At 43.5% G+C, this 15940-nt stretch overlaps 2 protein-coding genes across 2 annotated transcripts; both read right to left on the bottom strand.

The window, feature by feature from the left end:
• Positions 1-23: 23 nt before the first annotated feature.
• On the bottom strand, positions 24-2934 carry LOC101174127 (G-protein coupled receptor 161). The gene is made up of 3 exons (XM_020709675.2): positions 2712-2934; positions 1454-1614; positions 24-1373 (listed from the first exon to the last, which is right to left on the bottom strand). The coding sequence occupies exons 1-3, from the start codon at positions 2860-2862 to the stop codon at positions 123-125; spliced, it is 1563 nt and encodes a 520-aa protein (XP_020565334.1). The 5' UTR covers positions 2863-2934; the 3' UTR covers positions 24-122.
• Positions 2935-3053: 119 nt separating this feature from the next.
• On the bottom strand, positions 3054-15940 carry tarbp1 (TAR (HIV-1) RNA binding protein 1). Its single transcript, XM_023963278.1, has 29 exons — positions 14860-15940; positions 14694-14791; positions 14549-14618; positions 14043-14197; positions 13901-13953; positions 13730-13827; positions 13527-13662; positions 13358-13454; positions 13143-13232; positions 12926-13073; positions 12572-12832; positions 11774-11868; positions 11515-11673; positions 11212-11435; positions 10907-11138; positions 10652-10840; positions 10378-10553; positions 10231-10302; positions 10001-10121; positions 8479-8589; positions 8124-8273; positions 7969-8055; positions 7685-7887; positions 7520-7601; positions 7274-7445; positions 7008-7193; positions 6793-6917; positions 4754-4890; positions 3054-3461 (listed from the first exon to the last, which is right to left on the bottom strand). The coding sequence occupies exons 1-29, from the start codon at positions 15785-15787 to the stop codon at positions 3275-3277; spliced, it is 4842 nt and encodes a 1613-aa protein (XP_023819046.1). The 5' UTR covers positions 15788-15940; the 3' UTR covers positions 3054-3274.

The following is a 15940-nucleotide window of genomic DNA, read 5'->3' as shown; positions in this document are numbered from 1 at the left end:
TGTTTTTTTTTTTTTTTAATGCATAAACATTTCAACTCGAAGCTACCCCTTGTTGCCCCCTTTTGACCAAATTTGGTCAAATTCCCCTTGCCCCGTAATCAGAGCTGCATGTCACAAGTTTTTTAACAAACATCATGCTCCACTTTCACTGTAATCTGGCCAAAGACGAAAGTGGCCTGACGCTCCTCCGTCAAAGCAGAAGAGGGTAATCTGCTGCCCTCTCGTGGCTGAATCGAGACCTGCAGATTGTCTCTCTTGGCCCTTCTGGCATGTTGAACCACTGAGGTGCTTTCACATCGCTTCACACGGCAAAGATGTTTTCCAGAGGACCTTGTGAAGCTGCCGCTAACTGTGAAAATAGAAGAATATCTGAAGGGGTCAAAGGTCAAACTCTCTGTGCTGGAGTGTGGGCTGAGACGCGCTGAGGTCTGAGTGTAGGAGTCACTACCTCTGACATCCTCTGCTCTTACTGCCACCTCACTGCCCACCACGCTCTCTAGCTGTGCTCTCAGCCTCAGGCAGAGCCCTCGAAGGCCGCTCTGGAAGCGCTTGCTGAGCAGAGCGTAGAGGAGAGGATTGATGTCAGAGTTCAGCAACACGAGCCAGTAGGAGAAGGTGATGGCAGAGTGTGGGACGAGGGTCGATTGACCTGATGTTGCAGCTTCTGCAGCTTGGACCAGGGCCACACTTATATATGGTGTCCAGCAAAAGAGGAAAGCTGAGATGACCAGGAGGAGGTGCACCACTCCGTGGTGGGAGGATTTCAGTGAAGTTGGATGCAGGAGAAAGGAGAACAAACGTCTGGATGGAGAGCTGCTCTGTTTCGTGGTCGCCTCAGAGCAATCAGGGATAGTATTCCTTTGCTCTTCTCTCCCGTGAGATGCAAGCTCTTCATCGACGTGAACGAAAACTCTCCAGGGGCATTGGAGACTCCTGACATGGTGAGATGAATCAGAGGAGGGGTCCTTCCTACGCTGGACGGAGTCCTCCAGAGTATGAATTTTCCTGGTGTGGTATCTGGCCACCTTTACGATGTTCACATAGCAAAAAACGATCACCGATGCAGGGATGAAGTATGAAAAAGCAGCGATGAAGGCAGTGTAGCTTGGACTTTTGGACCAGTCGACCGTACAGATATACATCGGAAGAACAAAGCTCACTGAGCTCCAGCCCAGCAATGGGGGGCTGCAGGTGGCCAGGGCCTGCAGCCAGATCCACGTCACCACCGCGCAGGTCCTCCAAGGGGTGCAGCGGGAGCTGTAACGCAGGCAGTCCGTGATGGAGTAAAAACGGTCCAGGGCGATGGCGGCAAGTGTCAGAGCAGAAGCTGTGCAGAACACAGAGGAGGTGTATCCGACGTACACACACAGAGCCTGGCAGACAGGAGAGACACACTTAGAGCAAGCAGACTGAAGGTCAAATATACGAGACAATGAGGACACGGGTGACTAACAGCACACTGAACCCATCCAGGGTTCAGGACGGACAGAGCGACAAAAGGCATGACTCCGATTCCCACCAAGAGGTCACTGATAGCCAGGTTTGTGATCAGCACTGATGTCATCGAGTGCAGGGATTTGGTTGCAGCCACAATAACAATGACGAGGACATTCCCTACACAAACAAACAGGCAGAGGTTGGATTCCACGGACTCTTCGATACAATCTCAGTCTTTCAAAAATGTACTTTCATGGATAGACCTGTGCAAATTCACTGAGGGGTGTGCACCTTACAGTTTTCTCAGTCGCTTTAGTACAATTCTCAGATCAGAATTGAAGTTTGCAAATGTGTGTGTGCATTTCTCAAAACAATTTGTACAAACAGCAAAACACTATGGATTTCTTGCAAAAGCCTGTAACTTGCTCAAAATCTTTAGTTCATCTCTCAAAACTAAGTCTTTCTGTCATTGAACATGTCAGTGCCATCAGAATGTCAAGTCCTTGTGTCATTGTCTACGAACAAGACAGTCAAATTACTTAGTCATGTTGTCAATATAACTGTGTACTTTAGAGGGAGGTTCTGATGTGAACTATGGCTAAAGTTTTGATGACAATTATTGTAAAATGTAATTTACACCTTTTTTGTTTGATTGCAAGAGACTGGACAAGATTCACATTTACACTTTTATTGTTCATATTGTAATTTGTTGACAGACCATGTCATACCAACATAGAAAAAACCCACTGCAAACAGTAACACAAAGGGAAAAAAAAGAGGACAATATTCTGTACAACAGTCCAGGCAGTGCAGTAGGAATTGGTGTGGTCTTCCTACACCTCTTGTCGTTCCTGTATGTTAGGCCACAAATTCTCATCCACATCACAGCGAATATCCTCTCTTGCAACGCAGCGAAATATGTTTGTCACATAATGACAACTTGGTCAAACATTTTGCAGTTAATGACTTATGAACTAATGACTAGGTGTTTTGAGGAGTAAGACTATTGCACAGTGAACTATATAATACATTTTGATCAACATGACATAAACAATTGATAATGTAGCAAAGAGCAGAGAATTGTACATAATCATTTGCATGGATGTACCAAAGCAATTGCAACTTGTTCAAAGAAGTGAGAAACTGCTTATGTGATGTGCACAAGTGACATCATGATGTGAAGATTGAACAAATAGTTTTGGGAATTTCATTCTGATCTGAGAATTGTACCAAAGCGACTGAGAAAAACTGTAAACGAGTCAGCAATGGCTCACCTGTCACTGCACCCAAACACATGAGCACCACGGTTATCTCCAGCAGCAGCTGGGCGCGCTCAGACGGCCTGGCCTCTCCCCCGCTCGAGTTGGATGTTCCTGTTTGTAGAGGAGTCCTGGGCTGCAAGGTGGATGCAGACGATTCGTCCATTCTGACCTGAATCTCGTCTTCCCTTCACATGATGAATCCTGAATTCAGAATGGTTTCCGTTTTCTCTGCTCTCATTCTGATCTGACAGCCTCCAGGTGAAGCAGCTGCTTATTAGCTGAAGGGGAGGAGGACTCAAACCGCTGGTTAACCCTTTCATTGCTCCCTTCAGGTTGGTTTACAAAGAGGCAAAATCAATTTTATAAACACTTTTATTGTGATATTTTTAATTGCAACGTAAAACTCGAATGGCAAAAAATGTAGAAAAGGAACCAAGATGGAAAAATGCGACGTGATCTTTATGCACAAATTTCATTAAGGCACAAGAGCTGATGCCTGCGGATGCCGAAGCCTTGGCTCCTTGCAGAAATGTCAAAGAGGAAGATCTTCACAAAAGCCACCATGTGCTCTTCTGTCAAACAAACTCATGTTTGTTGGCAACTTCCACAGAGTTAGAGGTCAGACGCTGCCGGGTGTATTCCCAAATCAACAGGGCAGCGCTCACGTGCACGTTCAGCGACCGGATCACTCCCTGTTGAGGGATCTCCACACACACGTCCAGCATCTGGAGTAAATTAGCAGGGATACCTTCCCGCTCATTCCTGCAAAGATAAAGAGAGAAACTCATTATTGCTCGGTGAAATACAAACAAATACCTTTTCTCTCCTGCTGTTTACCTCATTAAAGATCAGTAAATTTTATAAATAATTAATAAAACTTGAACGATGCATCAAATCTTGACACTATGAATACCGTATTTTCCGGACTATAAGTCGCTGCGGAGTATAAGTCACACCAGCCCAAAAATGCATTATAAAGTAGAAAAAAACACAGATAAGTCGCATTTTGACGGGAAATTTTTTTGACAAATCTGAGACCAAGAACTAATAACTTTCACAAACTCATATGACACAATCATGGCAGACTGTTTATCTCATAATTTCACAGTAATTCTTTCTCATACTTATTTATTTATTCCTTTCATGAAGCATCATTGGCCAACTAATACTCTGTTTTCATCCTGTATTTGTAGAAACAGTTGTCATTTTTATTGCATTTCTGAATCTATGAATCTTACTGTAAAAAAAGGTTTGCTGATTCTCTGAGTCACTTAACATACTCTTAACACTTAACATACCTCATACATCAAATTTAGCCAGGAACATCATCTCTGTTCCTCACAAATGAACATAACAGGAGGGTTAACAATGTATTTATTTCAATTTATTTCTAATATAAGTCGCACCCCTTGCCAAACTATGAAAAAAAGGGCGACTTATAGTCCGGAAAATACGGTAATTATATTTCTTTCTAAAGATGTAGATTTCATGGATTTTCCAGCGTAAATACGGTTTTCTGCTTAGCTACTCTTTAAATCCAGCACAGACAGAAACCGTAGTCAGCTTTGGAAAAAGCATGCAAATGAGAAAAAAAACTCAAATGAGCAGCAGCTCTGTAGCCAGGTGACATTAGGAAGGGGTTTGACACCCTCTGCTCATCTTCTGGATAACATGGTGTCACGATGACAGATAACAGCTGAGTCATGCTGTGCTGAGAGCCCCGCTGAAAAGAGCAAAGCAGGGCTTTAATACGAAGGTGAACTGCACCAAGAGGGTGAAATGTTTACTGAGAAGACAGTGTTTTAGTGCAGCTGCGTCTCCGACGCGGGTTGCTGTCCTCAGGGAGAGCCAATTATAGCCCAGCATGCCCTGACAGGTACACAGCAGGCCTACAGAGGTGAGATGACAGGAAATAGTCTCGTCAGCTCACATTTTTATCTCTGTGAGAGCCTCGGGGGCATCAAAGACAGAAGCTGGTGCACAGTTGACTGTTTTTGATGGAAAAAAACAGCTTTTTCTCGTGTGAGAGTGGACTTCTTTTGATGCTTTTATACCCCAGGAGGAGCAGTGTCTTTTCAGGGAAGCGGTAGTCCTGCAGGCTTTGACTGTTGGCCGTCTGCTCCACTCCAACAATACAGTAACCTTCACTCTTCTTCATCTGCAAGAATTCTGTGAGCTCCATGGGCTTCACCTGAACAACAGAGATGTTGAAAATTAGGAGTGTAGGGAAAAAAACGTTTGTTTTATATATATATATATATATATATAAAACAGCGATATATCGCTGAATCCATTTTTCCTGATTTCATTTGCCGATATTTGTATCCATTTAAATCCTGGCAGGACGATATTTGTTTATTTATTTATTTATTTATGAGCGTCCTGCGTTTGACTCTCGTTTTTCACTTAAACCTCTGGCCACTAGCTGGCAGCACCACACACTGAGCCTCTTTGAGCAGCTCTGCAAAACACACCAAAGCAAGAAGATTTCAGTAAAGCAGCTGCTAATGCACAGATCATCAGGCAAAATGCTGTCGGCAAAGCAAGAATCTATTACTGTGAGGTCCTGCGGAACCTCACAGCAATAGATTCTAGTTCAGCGACCTGATGGAGCAGAGTGATGTGTACAACGCTCTGAAAAAAGGCCGTCGTGGCGATGAGCGGTGAAATCCGGGTTTACTTCAGTGTGTGAGAAAATAAATTCAATAAATTGAAATTTATTGAAAATTAAATAATCAAAATCAGCCATTACTTTTGAGTTGTTGATTAACAGAATTATTTAAAAAAATAAACTAATGAAATAGGGCTGGACAAAAATGATGGTACCCATAACTTAATATTTTGTTGCACAACCTATTGTTGAAATCACTGCAATTAAACGGCTTCTGTATTTGTCAATGAGCCTTCTGCACCTGTCCACAGGTATTTTCTTTTATTGTTACTTTTGAACGTTTCAAGTCATTTCAGTGAGCATTGTGGACTTTCTTTCTTTAACTGAGGGGTACCACCAATTTTGTCCACCACTGTACATCAAATAATGTTGAAAATAAACAGCACTTTATTTCCTCAATCATGCTTTTAACCCTATTGATTAAGGCACATTCATTCCATTTTTTTTCTTATACTGAAAAATATTTTGTTGTGAAAAACAGAAGATGTTGACTGTTCCCTTCAAGAACAAGTATATTTTAAGTTACCAAAATAAAAGCACAATTTGCTTGGGAAAAGCTACTTATATAGCAAATGAGATACATTTGCAGGGCTTAACATTGAGATGATTAAATAAACCGAATTTTACAATTTCATTACAATGAAAGACATATTGATTTTCAGGTAGAGTTTTTTTTCTAATTCATACTCTTGGCCCTCAAAAAAAAAGATCTGGTAAAATATTGCGATACATATCGTTCCTTGGGACATGTATAGGGACACATATCGCATCGTGGATAAAAACCCCTAATTAAAAATAAAAGAAAATCACACCTAAGGACGACCAGTACACTGCAATTCTTACCCCATTGGAAGATTTTCTTTAAATAAGCGGAAAAATCTCCCAATGGGGTAAAAAAAAAAAAAAGGTCTGGCTACGAAGAAGAAGAAGAAGAAAAAAATTTGACACTACAGCATGTTTTCTCCAGCTACGATTTTCTTTCTATTGCAAAACTTTCTTGGTAAGATTATTTTTTATGCAAAACAGGAAATAAGACAATTTTTTGCAAAAAACAAGCATCATTTTACTTTCTTAAGATTCCGTTTTTGCAGTGTACAGACCATTTCTTTCACTGCCACAAAAGTAGATAAAATGAGGAGTCAGAAATGCTCATTTCCAATCTTGATGTACAGGTTTAGTTTTGATTGACTTGCTGCTATATTTTTGTCATGTTTTAAAAGGTGGAGTGTAAAGGAAACCTTAGCAGATCTCAGTGTCTTTTCCAGTTTAACTTTTCTCCAATTATAGGAAATATTATGTCGACTATTTCCTGCTATGTTGCCACTAACAGCTATTTTCGGTCCTGCTGTATTGGGAGGAAATTGTATCGACCTTAGCCTACTCTTCTGAAGTCTGCCCCATGAGCTATTTTGTATGTGTCACCTCTAACAAAGGAAGCCACAGCTCAGAGGAGACGCTCAGCGACTGGAAGTGTTTGTCCGTGACGTGGCGGAGGCTGTCAAGGACTAGAGCACTGGCACCGAAGATCTCACAAGTCCTGCAGAGACCTGCACCAAACATCAACACACAAACCAAATAAAAAGATGGTTGTGAATTGATGATTAAGGCTGGAATTTTTCTTAAAGGCGGTGCAGCACCTCCCAAGTTGGTAGGCTTGTCGATGAGTGACGCCACAACCAGCAGGGCCCCCGGCTGTTTGCCCAGTCGGGCAGCCCTTTGGGGCGGAATCAGCTGAAGTTCGGGCTCCTGCTCCTGAATTCCCAGCCTCGACGGGGTGATCTTCTTCTGCACCTCAACCCAGCGCTCCTCCTTACCCTGTTCACCTGGGAGACAACATACCTTGTCGACATAGTAAAGGTGGGATTTTCCGGCAGTCTGGCTGCCTGCTGGAGAGCGGACTTACTGCTGTCCTGCTGAATCCAGTCTCCAGGCTGGACCTGCTCCAAGTCGCGAACAGCATTCCTCAAAGGAAACGCTGAGCTTTCTGCAAACCCTGCAAACCTCTCAAACTTCCACGGTGGAATCCACTCATCGTCAGTCAGCTCTGACAGACTAGGGAAGGTGTAGAAAATAGTCTAGACAGAACAGAAGAAATTCAGCTGATTAATTATCTTTTTGTGGGTTGAAATTGTTCAACAGAAAAGCTCACCTCAATGCTGAAATCCCTGATGGGATGGAAGCAACTGAAAAAGAAGTGCTCCTGAATCCGTATCCAGTTCTTGCTAGCATTTCTTAAAAAAACAAAAAAAGGTTGTGCGTGTTAAAAATGACAAGAGTGTACAGCAAAAGGAAGTTCATCCAACACTGCTTGTACCCGGTGCTCTGCATGGCCTCTGCCTGGGTCAGACAAACGCCGACCACAGAGGACAACGATCTCAAAGCTTCGGCCTCCTCCGCCATGTTTTCTGCCAGATGCCACACCCTCTTCAGTGCCAACAAGGCGTAGAGGCGGACGCTGAAGTTGTGACTCAGGCACGACTGCAGGGTGACATCCAGCGCCTTACGGAGCTGCACATCCTTCAATAGATAAGTTATGGAAAAGGATTAAAAAAAAAGGTTGAAAGCAAATAATAAAAAAAGAAAAACACAATTCTTTACCTTGTCCTTAAGATGTGGAACGATGACATTAAAATGTACCAGAACTGACAAGAAGGTGCAGATGCTGGTCTTGGTGTGTTCATGAGTCTAAATTGAAAACATCGAGTGAGATTTTTGGGTCAACAGGGAGCTTCAACATTTTAAGCAGACCTCACCTTGCTGAAGCAAATCCACAAACTCTCAATGTGTTGTGGGCAGCGGACGAGGATCAGAATCATCATCCACTCGATCAGGTATTTTACTGAGGCGTGGTTGCTGCCGAATCCGGCTTCAAACACGCGGCTCAGCAGCGCGCCAACAAACTCCTGCACGCACAAACGCAGAACATTTCACTGACAGGAACCTCTGCCCTAAACAAATTCCTGCATGCACAAACGCACAACATTTCACTGACAGGAGGCTCTGCCCTAAACAAACTCCTGCATGCACAAACGCACAACATTTCACTGACAGGAGGCTCTGCCCTAAACAAACTCCTGCATGCACAAACACACAACAACTCGCTCGTACCTCTTTGAGTTTAGGCATCAGCATCAGTAGTGTTTGCCACACTCTATTTTTAACACGGTGTTGCAGGGAGTTGCTATGGTAACGCGTTTTGGACTTTGATATTTCAGTGTCCTGTTAAAGAAAAAAGCATGTGGAGGTCAACCGGAACAACCGGTGGATGATCATCACCATTTAAATGATCAAAAAATTATTATTAATCAAATAATTTACATATCCACACAGAAAAATGGAAATATAATATAAAATACAATAAAATAATATAAATATAAAAGGATTTTAAAAGAATCTAACGATCCAAATGTACGTTTTATTTATACGATATAAAAAGTAGAAAATAAGTTAAAGATAAAAAAATTAAAAGAAGAATAAGGAATCAATGACACTCCTAAGCATAACACAGATAATAATAAATTAAAACTACAAAGATCCACTAGACCAGGGGTCTGCAACCTGAAGCTCCAGAGCAACGTGTGGCTCTTTGACCCCTCCATCATGGTTCTCTGGTTAAAGTTTTTAATTTAAAAAAGTAACTAAAGTAAGTAATACTGTAAAAAAAAGTCAACTAACTCAAACTCTAATTAAGTCCTCTAACCACAAAGGACAGCACGTGTCACTCCACAAGGTTCTATATATGGTAGCTGTAACTTTCCAACAACAATCAATCCTTCGTAGTTGACCAAAGTCGTACCAAAACACTTTGACAGAGTTTTGAGTGCCGTGTGCAAACAGAAAATCAATCTAAATTCAGTAAGCACAACCAGAATTCATACTTAAGGTGCGTCGGATTTTAAGCCAGATTTTTTATTTTAGAACAAATTCAATGCTTTTCAGTGGGCCTTATGGTTCAAAAAATACAGCAAGGGTCACTTAATAAGCTTTGATTTGAGTTGATTAGATTTATGAATTTGTACTTATAATTTATGAATTAACCATTTTAAATTTTTTTTTTTTACTAAATTACACTACTGCATTTGCTGCATTGTTATGATCCAATGTGGCACAGGGTGTCTTATTTTGAAAATAAGTCGACTGAACCTCTGTCAAAAGTCAAGAACTGTTTTATCCATTTTGAAAAAAGGCTACTTTTTATGCTAAAAAAAACAATAGTTTATCTATAGTAACAGTAACAATGTCATGAACACAAATTAGTGTCTTATTTTTCTTTTGGTTGCAGAAAGACTTTGTGCCTCCTACTGGGTTTGGGTCAGTAAAAAAATCGACCTGATAGCTCTTTAAGTGCTGAAGGTTGCAGACCCCTGCACTAGACAATAGGATTCATTGTAACTGCAAAATAGAGTACGGTATGTAGAAAAGAAAGATAAGATGATGGACGTGAATGTCTCAATTTCAGTCTGTTATTCTGAATAAAAGTGACAAAAAATATATTTTTTAAGGATTAAAATAACTAAATCTTTGTTCCGAGATCTTTTTAAACAATTTTCAGTAAAATGTAGGATCTGAATGTCTTATATCTGTTCTAAAATGACATTTTATGGGGTATGCGGTTTTTTGTACGACTTACCTTCTTCAGTAACTCAAAAACAAGCTCCTCTATGAGTCTTTGGTGCAGCACATTAGTGGAATCCAGGCGGCTGAGGAAAGCCAGGACGCAAATGCGCGGCAACTGATCATCCCTGGTACCACTGCAAAACAAGAGGCTGCAGTTCAGCTGAGAAAACATCAACTATGCAACAGGGACCTCTAGCGGCAAGAATTTCAACAACAAACTCAAATGATTCGTGTTGAATTTACCTTGTAACTGCTACATTAGCAGCACATGATTCCCCAAGCTGCTCCACATATGTGTGGACATCCTGAATGAGTCTTTGAGAGGAAAATAGAAAAAAATATATATATATTTGAAAGTGAGCTGCTTTGGTATTTGATCCCACGACTTACCGTTGATCTTTCCTCATCAAAGGTCCGTAAACACAAGCTTCAGTGACGATGTCCAAGTAGCTGAAAACACTTGTAAACCCGGCGTCAGTGTCCAGCCATGTCTGGCAGCAGTGCTGAGTCAGCACGCCATACACGCCACTCTTTGTCTGAGACAGCTCCAATAATTCAGAGGCAATCTAAAAAAAACAAGAGGTCAGCAGCCAAAATAATGAGCCACGCAACCTGACCGAGACAGAAGAGCTGAGAGTTGTTCTTTTCTGTCAGCGTGACTCACTTGTTTCAGGGTGACCGTGAGGTCTGGAGCCTGATCCTTGGGGAGGATGAGCAGGCTGTGCTGAAAAGCCATGGAAACGAAGCCTCTCAGCGCTGGCCAGAAGTCGTGAGCGTTGGTGCTCAGCCCCTGCACGAGCTCCCAACTACAAGTCACTGCTTGCACACAGAGCGCCTCTTCGCCGCATACCAACTAGAAACAAACAAACAAAACAATCAGAAAAAAAACTAAAAACTTTGGTTTTATTTTGAGACTCACTTGTGGCAAAACCATCTCATTGAATGTGAGGACGGGCAGCACCAGGTCGCTGGGGAGCAGGGTCAGGGCCTCCAGCCCACAGAGAAAAGCAGCTCGGAGGGCGTCAGCTGTCGACGCAGGAATCCCAAAAGTCTTAAAAAGAAAGTTCAGGCAAATCCACTGGTCTCGCATGAATCTGGCGGCAATGAGTCCCCAGTCCTGCTGCAGAATCCCTTGTGCTTCCAGATTACAGCTAAGGGAAGAAACAGATTCATGGCTGATATAAAACGTATGTTTTTACGTCAATAATGCCGGTTTCCACCAACCCTGAAGAGTCTATGAGCTGTGGTTTCACGAGCCGTTGATTGATGTGTCCCAAACAGGTCGGATGCTGTGAAGAAGTCGGACTGAAGAAATAGTCGTTCAGTGATTTCAAAGCGGAGCTGGTTTCTGATTGATTGTCAGTTCCTTCCTGTGCTGTAAGGTCACAAACAGTAGCCAGGGATGCCATAGCAACAGCCATAGCAACCTGATCTGCCACCAAAGGGACCTGGTGACGGAAAAACCATCAGTTTCAGAAAGCCAAACATCCCAGCAGATGACAAAGAGTTCATCATTTAGGGATGTACCCTATGGGTTTGGTTCTTTAGAGCCGTGAGGCCAAACTTGATGAGTTTAGGGAAAACTATTTGGTGAATTTTATTGTGGTGTTGTGATGAAGAACGGCACACGACAACCAGCTGCCTCAGAACACAAAGATAGAGATCTGCTCGCTCCACGTCACAAAGCTGTTAAGGAAAGAAAAGACTTGGTGACAAAGCTTTTCACTTAAGAATTATTTGATGATATTACAGTGACGTTTTCATGTTGTAGTGACAATGGAATCACCTCCTGCAGCCCCCCACACAGCTGCCGCAGGATAAACTCCAGGACTGGATCAAAAAGCCGGAAAAGGATTCCCCTAATGGCAACCAGCACATCATCTTTGGAAATGACAAAAGACGGGAGATTCAGATTTATTTAACTTACATATTGCTATTTTATGGACCTATAATTTGAATTTTAAAACAACCATTCACACAAACTCTTCATAAAATGTTGATTTTTTTCCCCCCCCTTTAGACACCCACTACGACAAATGTCATGTTTTATGATGATTTTAACATTTTCGTGTGGCTATTTTTTAGTTTGATGGAGGACATACATTAAGAAAATTAAGCTCAAAACTGAATTCCTGAGTATCTCCTTATTCAAATCATGAGCAGATGATAAATCGCAATTTGAAAACGATTGTGAAAATATGCTACAAGGTTCTTGCTCTGCAACAGCGCGGGGAAAGGGGGCGGGATTGCTCTGCACCCACACAACTCAGAGATAAAGTTCTAATGAGCCTCTGCCACTCTGCAGAAACTATGTCCTAAAAAACAACAACAAAGTTTTTTTATTTTGGCTATAAACGGCATAAGCATAATGAAAAGACCACTGGAAACACTTTGAAAATAGATCAAAAGATGATCGGAGTGGGTCTTTTAGGAGAAACTTGTGCAAAAAAAGATCCTTCACTTTCCTTCAAATTTCAGGATTTTAAGGCTAAACTCGTAACGTAAAGGCAAAAGATAAAAGTATTTGCTTTTTGGGTGACATTCACCATGTTTCTGCATATCTCTGAGGATAAACATTTCTAACCTTCCTCCACGCGGACACGCTGATTGATTGCTACAAGCTGGAACAACCTAAGTAGGAGCTGCAGGCTCTTGTCGCTCTTGCTCAAAGGCTGGTACATATTGGTGCTGACTCGGCTCAGCGTGTCAAGCAGGGGAGACAACAACGAGTCCAGAAAGCTGATTAATCCTGCTCCTGCTCGACTCCTCTGCATTTCCGCGCACAGCAGGACGGCTCTGGCTAGCTTGTCAGCCTCTCTGGAGTCAGGCAGCCTTTCATTATGACCTGGGAGGAGATGGACTCTGCTGAGCATCACGAGAGAGCAATCCCATCTGGAGGTGTAATCGAAGTTTTTGACGGTGAGCTCACACCACTTACCCATACACGCTGGCACCATGAGAAAGGCCAGCAACGTCTCTTGAACGTGAGTTTTTACCGTTTCCTTTTTACGAGGGGGAGCATCCAAATCTCTGTCGATCGTTCTTGATTTAAAACTGTCTTCGTGTTTTAAAAGCCAGGCCCACACCTGAAAGGTAACAACCATTAAAGCAGGTGACATTACTGTTTGAGATATTAAATGGGCTCAACAACATACTTGATTCCACAGCTTTGTTCCTCTACACAGAGACTCATCTGCTCGGAAACACGCCAGGAAAGAAAAAACATCATCCAGGGTTACTTCACTCTGTGCAAAAAGAAAAAAACAGTCACTTTAGTGTCAGGTTTATTTAAAAGTTCAAAAATTCTTCATTAATTATCCCCCCTTTTAAAACCTCTGATTTAAATTTGCTCTTGAACTATGTGTCTTACCACCACTGTGAGAGAGAGGGCGCTCTTGAGCAAGAAACACTGCGCAGCTCCTCTCAGCAGCACCTGATGTGTGATCATGGTGCATCGCAGAACCTCCCTATGGAGCAACAAACCCACCGGGTGAGCTGATATTTTAGCATGACCCGCCCAGACTCAGAAAATACTCAACCTGATGGTGGCGAGCCCGCTGATCCCCAGCAGAGGTTGCAGAGGAAGTTGAGACAGCGACTCGCACACGAAGAGGAGTGGTACTGCACTCCAATGCTTAGTGCTCAGCTGCTGAATGAGCTGAAGCAACACAGCACCTGCGAAACACACAAAATAAACAACACTGACAGGTTTGAATCATGACTTTTTCTGTGTTCTACCCACATCGCTCCTCCTGGGGTAAACTGGTGAAGAAGGTTTCCATGAAGACTCTGAGCTTCACCGCCAGCTCTGGACACTCCCCGACTCTTTCCCCAGGTGACCTGGTGGACAAAAGGTGCTGGTTAACCACAACTAAGCAACGCAGAACTATTCTGGCAGAGTTTAAATGCTCACCTGTGAAAAAGTGAGGTTTCGGAGAGAACGTCCATAAACGGACCAACGATGAACTTTACAATCCAAGAGAAGAGAGAAAGTTAATAACCCATTTTGGTGTTTCGACACCTTTTGGTTACATTTGGATGAGCAGACTGAACACCTGAGAAAAGCATAATGCAAAGGCAGGATGCTGCAGGACCCGCAGCTCCACCAGATGACACACTCCTTCCTTGGTGAGGGATTTGTTCTCACTTTGGAACATGCGGTGGTACACACACAACAGCCAGGACGGGTGGAAGAGCCCCCAATCCGAGCCTGCGGCACACATGAAGAAGAGGCCAAGAAATCAAACTTTGTTTGTATTTTATTGTGATGTATTTTGTGTTGGGCTGCACGGTGGAGAGGTGGTTAGCGCTCTTGGGTTTGAATCCCAGCTGGGAGCTTTTCGTGAGGAGTTTGCATGTTCTCATGCACTCCAGCTTCCTCCCCCAAAAACATGCTTTATAGGTTGACTGGGGATTCTAAATAGTCCTTAGGCGTGCACGGGAGTGTGCATGTGAGTGGGTGGCCCTGCAACAGACTGGCAAACTGTTCAGGGTGTACCCCGCCTTTGCCCAACAGGAGCTAAGTTGACTCCAGCAGAAAATTTGACGGATTTTGTGTTACCTTGGCAACCGTTTACTGTAGTTTCAATCAGAGTGTCGATTCTGTTTAAAACTGGCCGGACTACATGAATCTGTAATGAAAAAAAACAGCCATCATAAATCATAAATAAATTCGAAAGCTGAAGAAACGACGTCTAAATTCCTACCTGGTTTTCTTCCAGAGTCTCCATTACCAGAACATAATCCTCCCAGAACTTTCTGAGCACCTCCACCCGATCAGGAGCCCACCTGAACAGCATCTCATCTGCAAAAGCGTTTAAAGAACTATCCATGAGCCAGCCTTTCACGTGCACCTACCAAACCACACATTACCTTCTTCTGATGCAGAAGACGGAACATCTAAGGCCTCCTCTTCAGACAGAGCTGCACATCTCTTCAGAAGATACAGAGCCCTCTTACGGGCCAGGCTGTCTCTGTGAGTCAGTCCATCCTGAACAATCCTCCAGAACTGAAGGTACAAGCGAGGGTCGGGTGCATCTGAGCTGTGGGACTGGGGGCTGCGTGGTTGGAGGAGGTGGTCTGACAGGGCGGTCAAACACAGTAGAGACCTCTCTGTCACCAGAGTTGAGGTCTCTGAGGAATGCCAGCCGCACACGTGCTCCAGGATGGACCTGAGGATGGAGTCTGACCGTGCACCGCTGCAGAACCTCAGAAGGGTTGAGATGATCCGCACAATGATTCTGGGGACAGATGCGTCCGGGAGGGATCTGATGGAGGACAGGGCAGCAGACAGGATGGCTTGTGTGAGGTGATCATCAGCTGACAGAAAAGGGATGAGGGATGCCATGCTCTCAGAGGCCACCTCCACGCTGAAACGCCCATGGGAGATCTCCCCCTCCTCCTCTTGTGGCTGCAGGGATGGAAGGATGAACTGAGCCGCTCGCGTCCGCGCATCCTCGCTGCACTGCGCGACGCAAACACGCAAAAGTCTGCAAACAGCGGTGGTGCTCTCCCTGCAGCCCGCATCTTCTGGTTCTGCTGAGATTTTGGACAGGAGAGGCATGCACCTGGTCCAAATCACCGATTCGATTTCAGCAGTAATACTCTGCCTTGTTGCATCTGTGACCGGCTGTGGATCTGAGCGGGCTAAAAGTGCTCCGAGTCCTTCGATGAGAGCTGTCAGCGCTTCCACTCGCTCCGTCTCCGGCCACGTCTCACTGGGCCACAGCAGAGATCCCAGCAAAACCTCGTATTCCGAAGAGCTCCGTAAAACCGCGTTAATAAGAACCGAATGCATCATTTATGAAATTCACTCTGAGGCCAACGAGCTCAAGAAAACTTAAAATCACTTTTTCATTTCACGGCTTCCAGTAGAAACACGTTTTCCTGTACCAAAATGTAAACTTCCGTAAACGTGATTCAAAGTCTCGCGAGATTTCATTATATATATATT

This window comes from Oryzias latipes, chromosome 15 (assembly GCF_002234675.1).
Source record: "Oryzias latipes chromosome 15, ASM223467v1".
NCBI classification, from domain to species: domain Eukaryota; kingdom Metazoa; phylum Chordata; class Actinopteri; order Beloniformes; family Adrianichthyidae; genus Oryzias; species Oryzias latipes.
The sequence above is the reverse complement of the archived record's forward strand: the minus strand, read 5'-3'. Positions and strand labels throughout refer to the sequence as shown.

Bases quoted from the DNA above. Each gene is read 5' to 3' on its own strand.
- LOC101174127 (XM_020709675.2), bottom strand. From the start codon at position 2,862: ATGGACGAATCGTCTGCATCCACCTTGCAGCCCAGGACTCCTCTACAA. The intron at 1,615-2,711 runs GTGAGCCATTGC...TTGTTTGTGTAG, and splicing joins GTGTTTGGGTGCAGTGACAG to GGAATGTCCTCGTCATTGTT. The intron at 1,374-1,453 runs GTTAGTCACCCG...CCTGTCTGCCAG, and splicing joins CTGGATGGGTTCAGTGTGCT to GCTCTGTGTGTGTACGTCGG.
- tarbp1 (XM_023963278.1), bottom strand. From the start codon at position 15,787: ATGATGCATTCGGTTCTTATTAACGCGGTTTTACGGAGCTCTTCGGAA. The intron at 13,954-14,042 runs GTGTTCAGTCTG...TGGATTGTAAAG, and splicing joins TTGCATTATGCTTTTCTCAG to TTCATCGTTGGTCCGTTTAT. The intron at 7,888-7,968 runs GTAAAGAATTGT...TATCTATTGAAG, and splicing joins TTCCACATCTTAAGGACAAG to GATGTGCAGCTCCGTAAGGC.